This window comes from Otolemur garnettii, unplaced genomic scaffold (assembly GCF_000181295.1).
Source record: "Otolemur garnettii isolate 467f Iridium unplaced genomic scaffold, OtoGar3 scaffold00045, whole genome shotgun sequence".
NCBI lineage: Eukaryota > Metazoa > Chordata > Mammalia > Primates > Galagidae > Otolemur > Otolemur garnettii.
Genome location: NW_003852440.1, coordinates 7,255,688 through 7,267,148, shown reverse-complemented (window position 1 = coordinate 7,267,148; position 11,461 = coordinate 7,255,688). Strand labels below are relative to the sequence as shown.

Sequence of the window (11,461 nt, the reverse complement as noted above, 5' to 3'; positions counted from 1 at the left end):
CAGCTGTGCCTGCCATGTGTGTGTGTGTGCGCGCGCGTATCCACAGCTGGACCGATGTGCCTGCCGTGTGTGTACATGTGTGCGTGTGTGTGTGCGTATCCACGGCTGGACAGATGTGCCTGCCGTGTGTGTGCGTGTGTGCATGTGTGTGCGCGTATCCATGGCTGGACAGATGTGCCTGCTCTGTGTGTGTGTGTGTGTTTGTGTTAGATCTCATGCATTTAAGCATACACATAGTGCTTATGATGCTTCTCAATGACAAAGTAAATTAATTATGCTGAATATTATGGTAGTGTAAGAGCTACCTTCACATCAGTATTAGTGCTGTTGATTTTACTGTGTATTGATTTTTTTTTTTTTGAGTCAGAGTCTCACTATATCACCCTTAGTAGAGTGTCTTGGCATCACAGCTCACAGCAACCTCAGACTCATGGGCTTAAGTGATTCTCTTGCCTCAGCCTCCCAAGTAGCTGGGATTATAGGGGCCCACCACAACACCCAGCTGTTTTTTTGTCACTGTTGTTGGAATTGTCATCGTTGTTTAGCAGGCTCGGGCCAGGTTCGAACCTGCCAGCCCCAGTGTATGTGGTTGGTGCCCTAAACTTTGAGCTGTAGGTGCCGAACCTGTGCAATGATTATTAATGTAGCTATTTAGTAAAAGCACCTGGGGAATTTAAGACCATGCCTTGACTCCACCCACAATAGAATAAAAATTTCTGGATTTCTGCTGGTGGGGCCAGAGCATCTGCATTTTTAAAAGCTAATTAGAGGATTCTGATGTACATGGAAAGTTGGAACCTCATCCTTCTCATGTTACATACAGATGGAAATACTAAGCCCCAAAGAAATTAAGTGGTTATGCAGCCATTTGATGCAGTAGTTGGGCCAAAACCATGTTAATAATTTGAGTTAAGGTTTTTTTTGACATTTACAGAGATGATCAGATAGTATTTCTTTTTTTTTTTTTAAATCTGTTAACATGGTGAAATACATTGGTTGACTTTCAAATGTTAAACTAGCCTTGCATTCCTAGTATAAACCCCATTTGGTCACAATGTAGTATCCTTTTGACATATTACTATTTTATAGATTGCTACTATTTTGTTAAAGATTTTTACATCTGTATTCATGAGAAATATTGGTCTACGGTTTTCTTATAATGTATTTTTCAGATTTTAGTATCAGGATTATGTTGGCCTTATAAAACAAGATGGAAAGTGTTCTCTCCTATTTTATTTTCTGAAAACGTTTGTATAAAATTTTAGTTATTTCTTCCTTAAATGTTTGATAGAATTAACTAGGAGTTTTCTTTATGGAAAGAGTTTTGATAGCTAATTCAATTTTTTTTTTTTTTTTGAGACAGAGTCTCACTTTGTTGCTCTCTGTAGAGTACTATGGCATCATAGCTCACAGCAACCTCAACTCTTGGGCTTAAGCAATCTTCTTGCCTCAGCCTCCTGAGTAGCTGGGGTTGAAGGTGCCTGCCACAAAGCCTGGCTATTTTTTTTAGAGATGGGGTCTCGCTTTTGTTCAGGCTGGCCTCAAATTTCTGAGCTCAAGCGATCCACCTGCCACAGCCTCCCAGACTGCTAGGATTACAGGCATGAGCCACCGCACCTGGCCTTTAATTCAGTCCTTTGAATGGCTGGCTCTAGGCCTATTCAGATTGTCTCTTTTTGTGTCTGATTAGATAAATTGTGTCTTTCAAGAAATTTTCTATTTCGTTAAACTTTTCTTACTTATTAGCAAAAATGTTTATGATACTCCAATTATCTTTTTCATATTTATAGAATTAGTATTAATATAGCCTCTTTCATAATTGATTTTGGTAATTTACATGTTCCCTTTTTTTGATCTGCTAGTTTTAATCTTAAGAACCAACATTTGGTTTTGTTAACTTTCTCTGTTTTGTGTTTGTTTATTTTGTTGGTTTCTGCTTTTATCTTTATTATTTCCTTCCTTCTACTTCGAGTTTAATTTGACTTACTTTTTGTAGCTTTTTAAGTAAACTTATATTACTAAAATTTTTCTCAGAGATTACGTTTAAAGCTACAAATACCTGTCCAAGCACTTCTTTACCTGCATTTCACAAATTTTGATATCATCATGTAGTTTGAGATATTTTCTAATTTCCTTTATGATTTCTTCTTTGACCTCTGGATTATTTGTGTTCTTTATTTTCTAAATATTTATGCTTTTTTAAAATTGGAGACTGGGTCTTTGTTTGTTGCCTCAGCAACAAAGATTGCTGTGCAGTTCACCTTGACAGCAACCTCAAATTCCTGGGCTCAAATGATCCTCTTGCCTCAGCCTCCCAAGTAGCTGGGACTACAGGCACCCACCACAAGGCTGAGCTACTGTTTCTATTTTTAGTAGATATGGGAGTCTCACTGTGTTGTTTAGGCCAATCTCAAACTCCTGATCTCAAGCAGTCCTCCCACCTTAGCCTCCTACAGTGCTAGGATTATAGGTGTGAGCCACCATAACGGCCCATGTTTGGAGCTTTTAAAGGTATCTTTTGGCTATTGATTTCTTATTTAATTCTATGCATTCAGAGGACATATTCCAACATTTCAGTGTTTTTAGAAATTTTGAGTATCCTATGACCTAAGATATATTCTAAGTACAATTCATAGAATCCACATTCGTCTACAGTGCTGGGTGTGATGTACTACATGTATAAATTAAATCAGTGTGGTTGTAAGTGTTCAGACGCTTAAGTCCTTGTAAGTTTTTCTGGTCCACTTTTTCTTTTACTAAGAGAAGGTTGTTAAAATATGATTGAGAATTTATTTCCCCCTACTTACTCTGATAGCTTTTGCCTCATAAATTTTGAGGCTGTAATGCATATACGCATTTGTGAATGTCATTATCTTCCTGATCAATTTACCGTACTATCATTATGATATGTCTCTTTATCTCTGGCCATAATTTATGTCTTGAGGGGAGCACCTGTGACTCAGTGGGTAGGGTGCCAGCCCCATATACTGAGGGTGGCAGGTTCAAATTCAGCCCCGGCCAAACTGCAACAAAAAAATAGCCGGGCATTGTGGCAGGCACTTGTAGTCCTAGCTCCTCAGGAGGCTGAGGCAAGAGAATTGCCTAAGCTCAGGAGCTGGAGGTTGCTGTGAGCTGTGACTCTATGGCACTCTACCGAGGGCAACAAAATGAGACTATCTCTAAAAAAAAAATTAAATTAAATTAAAAAGAAATGTATGTCTTGAAGTCTTCTCTGTCTGATAACAGTACACCAATTTTCTTATGCTTTCTGTTTGCACAGTATATCCTATTCTGGCATTTTCTAATCTCCGTATTTATAGCTAAAGTATGTTTCTTATAGACAAAGCATAGCTAGATCTTACCTTTTTTAATTAGGTCTAATAATCTTTGCCCTTTTTAAAAATTATTTTTATTTTGTGTTGTTGCAGTTTGGCCGGGGCTGGGTTTAAACTCACCACCCTCGGTATATGGGGCTGACACGCCACTCACTGAGCCACAGGCACCACCCTAATCTTTGCCCTTTTTTTAAGAATATAAAAGTGTAAAATTTTATCTTCTTAGGTTTAATTCCATTTCTGTTCCCTGTCCTGTGTGCTGTTGTTACCATACTTTTTCTTCTGTGTGTATCTTAAACCCAGAAATACGATGTTGTGTTTTTGCCTCACATAATCAGTTCAAAGAAATTAAGAGAAGACTCTGTAGAGAAACTGTTAAACTTGTCCTATTTTCCGTTTTCTGTAGCTTTGTTTCTTTCCACAGACTCAGGTTTCCATCTAGTGTCATTTCCAGTTAGCCCAAAGGAATTTCTTTACAGTGGTTCTCAACCTTCCTAATGTCACGACACTTTAATACAGCTCCTCATGTTGTGGTGACCCCCAACCATAAAATTATTTTTGTTGCGACTTCATAACTGTAATTTTGCTACTGTTATGAACTGTAATATAAATATCTGATATGCAGGATGTATTTTCATTGTTGCAAAGGGGTCACAACCCACAGGTTGAGAACTGCTGCTTTAGAACGCTTTTTCTTATTGGCAACAAAATCTCAGGTTATATTTTTCAGAAGTTTCTTTCTCCTTTATTATTATAGGATATTTTCTCTAAATAGGATTCTCAGCTGACCATTACTTTTCTTTCGGCACTTTAAAAACGTCATTCCAACGTCTTCTGGCTTCTGTTTTTCTCTTTAGAACGAAGTCGCATTTCACAGTCGTTCTCCCGTGTGTCACGCTTGTTTCCTCTAGCTGCTATCTGGATTATCTTTATTATATGTTTGTTTTTTAGCAATTTGGCTATGATGTACCTAGAATTGGTTTTCTTGGTATTAATATTTATCCTGCTTAAAGTTTGCTGATCTCCTTGAATATGTGATTCCAGTGATTATTATTGGTTTTTTACTTCTTCATGTATTTTTCTGCCCCATCCTTAGACTCTAGTTGCACGGAAGTCATACGCGCTTGTACTGTCACACAGGTCACTTGAGCTCCTTGCCCTCAGGATTTTTTCTCTCTTTTCACTAGATCTGTCTTCACTTCACTGGTCCTTCTCCCTTCTCTAATGTGCTTTTAAGGCAAATACATGGATTTTTCATTTAGATCATTTCGATTTTGAGTTCTGGAATACCCATTTGATGCTTTCCCATAGTACTCATTTCTCTGTTGAGATTCTCTGTCTGTTTACTCATTCAATGCATTGTTTCCTTTGAGTTATTGAATTTGTTGTAGCAGCTACTTTTAAATCTTTATTTGCTAATTCTTACATCTGGGTCATCTCAAGGTGAGTTTCTCTTTTTTTCTCTTGGGTATAGACTACATTTTTCTATTTTTTTCTGATGAATCACCGTTTTTTAATTATGTAAAATCTCTATTTTATATTTTAAAATTGACACTGTGGACAGTACATCATAGAGACACTGGATCATGTTATTCTCTAAAGAATGTTAATCTTTGTTATACTGGGTAAACTATTGGTGATAACGTAAAACGTGTGACCTTGTCTTTGTGCTTTGCTAGGATGAATATATAATCTCATTCCTAAGATGCAGCCTTTATTCTTAAATGTGGCCTTTCTGGTGTTTCTGTGGAAGGACAGAAGTGTTCACCAAACCCTGCTAATGTGGCAGGTTCTAAACTTTGTGTCCCCGAACTCAGACGTTCTTTTCTGCCTATTACATTTCATGTTAGAGCTTATGCCTGGTTCCAGAGTCAGCTGAGGATGAAGGGGAAGTTCCCCCAGCTTTGGGGCTGGCCTCCTTTCTGGCACCTCCTCTTTCAGTGTGCAAGCCTGAGACGCTGTCCTGGACCCCGCAAGCCAAGAGGCTACATGCAGGAGACTGGAGAGTAACCTCAGGGGATACCTTGTTAACAAGGCCGGCAGTGTGATTTTCTTCTTTTAAGGGTTCATTCCCTCTCCTTGATGCTGACTTCCAGCACTTTCAGACAGTTGCTTTTTATATTTTGCTTAGAGATTATTGTTACCTGAGCCTTAGAGTTTATAATTGTTACCTGAGCCAGGATTTTCCCCATACACATTACTCTACAGTTACCACAGTAAGAAATCTTTAGTCCTTTCCCCTGCTCTAGCATTTAGAATCATTGAAAATCCATTTGACTGTGCAGAAAGGAACTTAAAACACTTGTCTTCAGTGGTTGTGAACAGTGGAATTATTGTCATACATAAAGCCCAGCATAAATAGCAAAAGGCATTTACGACCTCAGCATCCAGGCATATATAGTACTACTAGAAGGAATCTTTGTGTCATAATGAAAAATGCACGTTATTAGCAGATTATTAACTATATAAATTGTATAATTGGACCGATACCATAATAAATTTTGTGTAAAACTTTGTCATTTATGTTATTTGGCTTGTGTGAAGTCTTAGAGATATTTGCAACACTGTCACAAATATTACTGCCACTAAAATTGGCACCATTAGCACTTGAGGTGTGTAGGTGACACTACCTTTGCCCAGTTAATTAGAAAACTCTGTTGCTATGTCAGAGGAAAATGGTATTAAAAATTCCACATTAGTTTCTGGATAAAGGAGACTTCAGTTGTGTAAAGGCCTTTCGTAGAAGACTTTAGTTCCAAGAAAGTTGTCTTCCCAGTCATTCAATTAACTATTTCTTAGAAAATCCTGGCCAGGTGCAGTGGCTAATGCCATAATCCCAGCACATTGGGAGGCTGAGGCCACAGAATCACTCAAGGTCAGGAGGTAAAGACCATCATGGGCAACATTTAAAATTGAAAAATCAACTGGGTGAGGTGCATGTGCCTGTCATCCCAGCGACTTGGGAGGCTGAAGCAGGAGAACTGCTTGAGCCCAGGAGTTTGAGGTTGCTGTGAGCTGTGATGACGCCACTGTACTTTGGCCTGGGCCACAGAGAGAGATTCTGTCCCACTCAGTCAACAACAAACTTTTTAAAGTCCTGACGGAAATCTTTCTTGGTGGGAACAGGGAAGTTTGATCCTACCAAATAAGCTTGGGATAATCTCTGTCTGTGGCCAGCCATGAGGGAGGGCATTGACAGCACGTGCTGCTCCTGTTGTGACCCTCCTGGGTGTCATAGCTTCTCTTCCCTGATGTGCTTTTGAACTCGTTTTCACAGGCCTGATGCGCTCAAGGGTCCGGGGGGCTGACGCTGCCCAAGCCAAAGTCCTGACCTTCCTCGACAGTCACTGTGAGTGCAATGAGCACTGGCTGGAGCCCCTCCTGGAGAGGGTAGCCGAGGTGAGATGCTGAGGAGGGACAGTGGGATGGCGGGTCAGAGAAGGAGGCTGGGGCGTGGTCCTGGGAGAGAGGGAAGGAGGGAAACAGGCTGCTGGGGTTGGTGGGGCACGCTGGCTGGAGCCCCTCCTGGATAGGATAACCGAAGTGAGACCCTAAGGAGGAATAATGGGACTGCGGACCTGGGGGCCTGGCCCTGGGAGAGAGGCAAGGAGGCTGCTGGGGCTGGCAGGGCACATTGGCTGGCTCTGGTGTTCTTGATGCTGGAATGAAAAGAAAATGCCTCTGGGAAGTTTGTTCTGGGAGTGTCTTATTGGCTGCAGGAATCTCTCAGTAGGAGAAATGGTCAGTTGACAAATAGTGGACAAGGATCAGTAAAGGCAGATAAAAGCCCAGTTCATTTTTAAGATTGCCCCTTTCTTGGGACTATCTCCTACCTGCCTGCAACTTCGCAAAATGGTTAAAGCAGTATGGTGCAGCTGGTGGGCCTGTGGAGAGGGGTCTTGCTGAGGAAGCCGCCGGTGTGGTGCAGCTGGTGGGCCTGTGGAGAGGGGTCTTGCTGAGGAAGCCGCCGGTGTGGTGCAGCTGGTGGGCCTGTGGAGAGGGGTCTTGCTGAGGAAGCCGCCGGTGTGGTATAGCTGGTGGGCCTGTGGAGAGGGGTCTTGCTGAGGAAGCCGCCCGTGTGCTCAGACTGCTTTTAGCGAGAGGTCCAGGTTCACATACCAGGCTCCATGGGCAGGGGGCAGTAGAAACCACACAGGGACCAGTTTGGGCTGTTAGTGCAGTGGTTCTCAATCTTCCTAATGCCACGAACTTTTAATACAGTCCAAAGGGGTCGCGACCCACAGGTTGAGAACAGCTGTGTTAGCAGGTGACCCGAGCTACGCTTTCTATAACTCTGCCTTCTAGAAGCATCATTGCTGATATTACATTTGGCCTTTTGTTGTTTCTCTTGTCTTCTGCTGGGTTTATCGCCTTTCTTTCCTTTCTACTAAAGAAAGCACTTCCTTGGGGGTGATAAAACAAACTTAATAAAAGAAGACAGAAAATGAACAAGTCTCTCTGCCTAAGTGTAGCAGAATAGTAGATATGCCATTGCTGTGTAGCCACAAGCTGCTAGCAATTGTGAAAATCGTATTTACTACCCTTTATTGAGTTTAAACTAGTTGCGTTTTGTATATTAGCTCTTTGTTTCATTTTTATCTTTGGTTTTTTGTGGGTTTTTTTGTTTTGTTTTGTTTTTGCTATAGTTGTTTTTTGAGATAGGGTCTTGCCTTTTTGCTCAGGCTGGAATGCAGTGGCACAATCATAGCTCACTGTCTGCAACTTTGAATTCCGGGACTCACATGATTCTCTTGCCTCAGTCTCCTTAGTAGCTGGGACTAAAGGACACACCATCACACACAGCTAATTTCTTTTAATTTTTTGTAGAAACAAGGTTTTGCTATGTTGTTCAGGCTGATCTTGAACTCACTCCTGGGCTCAAGCAGTCCTCTGGCTTTGGCCTATGAAAGTGTTGGGATTATAGGCATGAGCCAGTGTGCCTGATCTTGGCATTATCTTTAATGCACACATTATCCCCATTTAACAGACAAGCAAACTGATGTTCAGTGGGCTTTAATAACATATCCAAAATCTTACTGGTGGCAGAGCCAGGACTACAGAGCAGGTTTTGTGAAATCTCGGAGCCCTTTCTCTCCCATGTGCACACACCTACACTAAGAAGAGCCCACCCGGAATCCTCTCCCCACCCAGAATCCTCTCCCCACTCGGAATCCTCTCCCCACCCAGAATCCTCTCCCCACCCGGAATCCTTTCCCCACCAGCCACTCTCCCCGGGGATGTCCCCTCTGCCGGGCTGTCTCCAGGAGAGCAGCGCCGAAACCAAAGCTACCACCGTGATCGGGAGTCACTGCTCAGAGCTGTTTCAATACTAAAAAGAGAAAGTTTTAAGGTTATTATCATTAATTTTAGTCTTATCAAAAGAAATGTAAAGCAAATTATAATTTTGACTCCCACACCTGGGACCAGACCAGCAGTTCTCAAACTGTGGGTCGCGACCCCTTTGCGGATCCAACGACCCTTTCACAGGGGTCACCTAAGACCATCAGAAAGCACATACTTGCAGTGGCCTTAGGAACCGAGATACCGCTCCTCTTTCCATCTCCGGGGTCTGCCCACACGCAGATACGCCCACATACGAGTACCCGGCATGATGACATCATCATGCTAACCCTACACCCCATTCAAATACAGGTGTATGTGAGTGACAGGGTTGGCGCCATAATGTACTTATACAGACCACTCACACATGTGTAGAGAGCAGCTAAAGTAGTAAAATTACAGTTACGAAGTAGAAACGAAAATAATTTTATGGTTGGGAGTCACCACAACATGAGGAACTATATTAAAGGGTTGCAGCCTTAGGAAGGTTGAGAAGCACCAGGCCAGACGGAGCCAGTGGAGGGAGCTCTCCTCTGCCCTGCTGTCAGAGAGCCACATGGTTTGTTTTTAGCTGTAAATTTGCACCTGGGTGGTGCTGGAACTTTACAATATTAGTGTGTTCCTAATTAGTATGTTCCTTACTGTGTTCCTCTGATGTATTGTGTTCTTAGCTCTGTGAATTCTGTTACTCAATTGTTTCACTAAATCTTGCATCTTGCCAGTAAGGGTTCTTTACACAGCTTGAGTACAACATTCATTGGATCTACTCTCAGCATGAGGCAGACTCTCAGTGTCTCTCAGCCGCACCAGTCACAGGGTTTTGGGAGCTCAGAGAAGCTAAAAGGCCTTATATTCACAAACTTAAGCCCACAACCATGGCAATGTAGCACAAAGGGATGACTCAATCTGGGGAGAAGATCACAGATAAGGCAGACTTAGAATCCGGAATTCTCTGGTTGATTTGGTTTGCCATCTGCTGTAATAATATTGACACTCTCCACATCACACACGCCCCCCCATGTATATTCATAGAAATATATTCCTGATTGTGTCATGTGGGCATTTTTGTCATCATTCATCTGCTCCTGAGGTTTACTGCAGCTCACAAATTGATAATAACTTCTGTTAAATCTAAGCTGAGCTTAGATTCTGTGAGAATGCAGGCTACCCTGTGGTTGAAATTCTGGCATTTGGGAAACAGAAGAGGACCCTGGAGACACATTGGCAGAGACACATTGGCATAGTCCAGCAGTTCTCAACCAGTGGGTCGTGACCCCTTTTTAACAATGAAAATACATGGTGACTTTAGGAAGGTTGAGAACCACTGGTGTCGTCCTTTAGGTGGCTGAAGAGATAGGTGAACTGTCCCAGGGCCACAGGTATCTTCCTCCATGGACTGGGTCCTGCTCCATATTCACTCCTGGCATCTCTTGCACAGACCATGGCCTGTCAGGTGGTAGCTTACAGTGAGACTAAATTCTGGGTTCTGGAGGGGGCTGGGTCCTCGTGGACTTGGGGTAGCAGGGGTGAGTGGTTTGCTGTCACTGCCTAACAACTAAGACCTTCTTGGGGGGCGTTTTTTTTTTGTTTTGACCCTACTACTTCTTACCTTTTCTTTATTTGTGTTTTAGGACAAGACTCGAGTTGTGTCACCCATCATTGATGTCATTAACATGGACAACTTTCAGTATGTGGGGGCATCTGCTGACCTGAAGGGCGGTAGGTGTTCATCATGGTCCCCTGTCCAGCTCGTCCTATCTACACCCATGTCTGATCCTCCCCCGCTTGCTAGGAGTGACAGTGACAATAGCATTCACACCGCAATGTGTGCACCCTGAGTGCAGAGCGCCTGTGCGCTACCACACAGGACCACGCAGAGGCTTGCTCCTCCCGGAGAGCTTGCTAGGCTTCCTGCCCTCCTGTGTGAGCCATGTCGTCAGTGAACAGAAAGGATGTCCTTTCTGATCAGAGGTGATGAAGTCCTGGTGTCCGGGATGAGGTGATGTCACAGCTGCCTCCATCCCCACAGCAGAGTGTGAAGAGCTCCACAGAGTAGAGGTTTTCTGGGGCTAAAGGGGCCAGAACTATCTTTGCCATGTCTGCCCATCCCAGTAGTTTCTCTGGCAGTCTGTATCTCCTCTTGGTCACCTAGTTCTGCGCCTTACACGTGTCTTGGTTGCTGACCCATCCTCCCAGCCCAGCCACCCACATCTTGCTTCAACCCCAGGCAACATTTTGTCTGAATAATTCCTGTAGATCCTCACAGCTTCCAAGGGTGACCCCTCAAACCCCTGCCCTCCAGAGCCCCAAGAGTGATCAGTCTCTTTACCCTCTTAACAATGATCAAAAGCCCAAAGAGCCTGTACATGTGTGTCAGCATGCACTGTGTTAGACACCAAAGCCCAGAAATCATTAAAACACAAGCACATGCCCCATTTTCCACTGGCGTGCAGCCCCTGGAAAACTCTGCCATGTACTTCTGATGGTGTGAGATACAAAGGCACGTGAGGCTTCTTTAGTGTAAATACAAAAGTAGTTTTGAAATCACAGCACCTCGAAAGGGTCTGTGGACTCCCAGGGGCTTGAGGACCACATCTAGAAAGCTGCTATTCCCATAAAAGTGGTCAGGCTTCTGGGTGCCCAGGAGTCACACCACCAACCCTGTCAGGAGCCACTGCTGAGTGCTATCTGGGAGTCACACCACCCGCCCTGTCAGGAACCACTGCTCAGTGCTGTCCCAAGAGTCACACCACCCACCCTGTCAGGAACCACTGCTGAGCGCTGTC

General features: G+C 43.3%; 1 protein-coding gene across 2 annotated transcripts in view; it reads left to right on the top strand.

Annotated features, from left to right (window-relative positions):
• Window positions 1–11,461, top strand: part of GALNT2 (polypeptide N-acetylgalactosaminyltransferase 2) — a 208,148-nt gene that overhangs the window by 161,653 nt on the left and 35,034 nt on the right. For both annotated transcript variants that reach the window (XM_023513885.1, XM_012805913.2), the window contains exons 7-8: window positions 6,613–6,734; window positions 10,307–10,394. In XM_023513885.1, coding sequence (XP_023369653.1) covers window positions 6,613–6,734; window positions 10,307–10,394 — 210 coding nt within the window. The remainder of the gene's footprint in view (window positions 1–6,612; window positions 6,735–10,306; window positions 10,395–11,461) is intronic.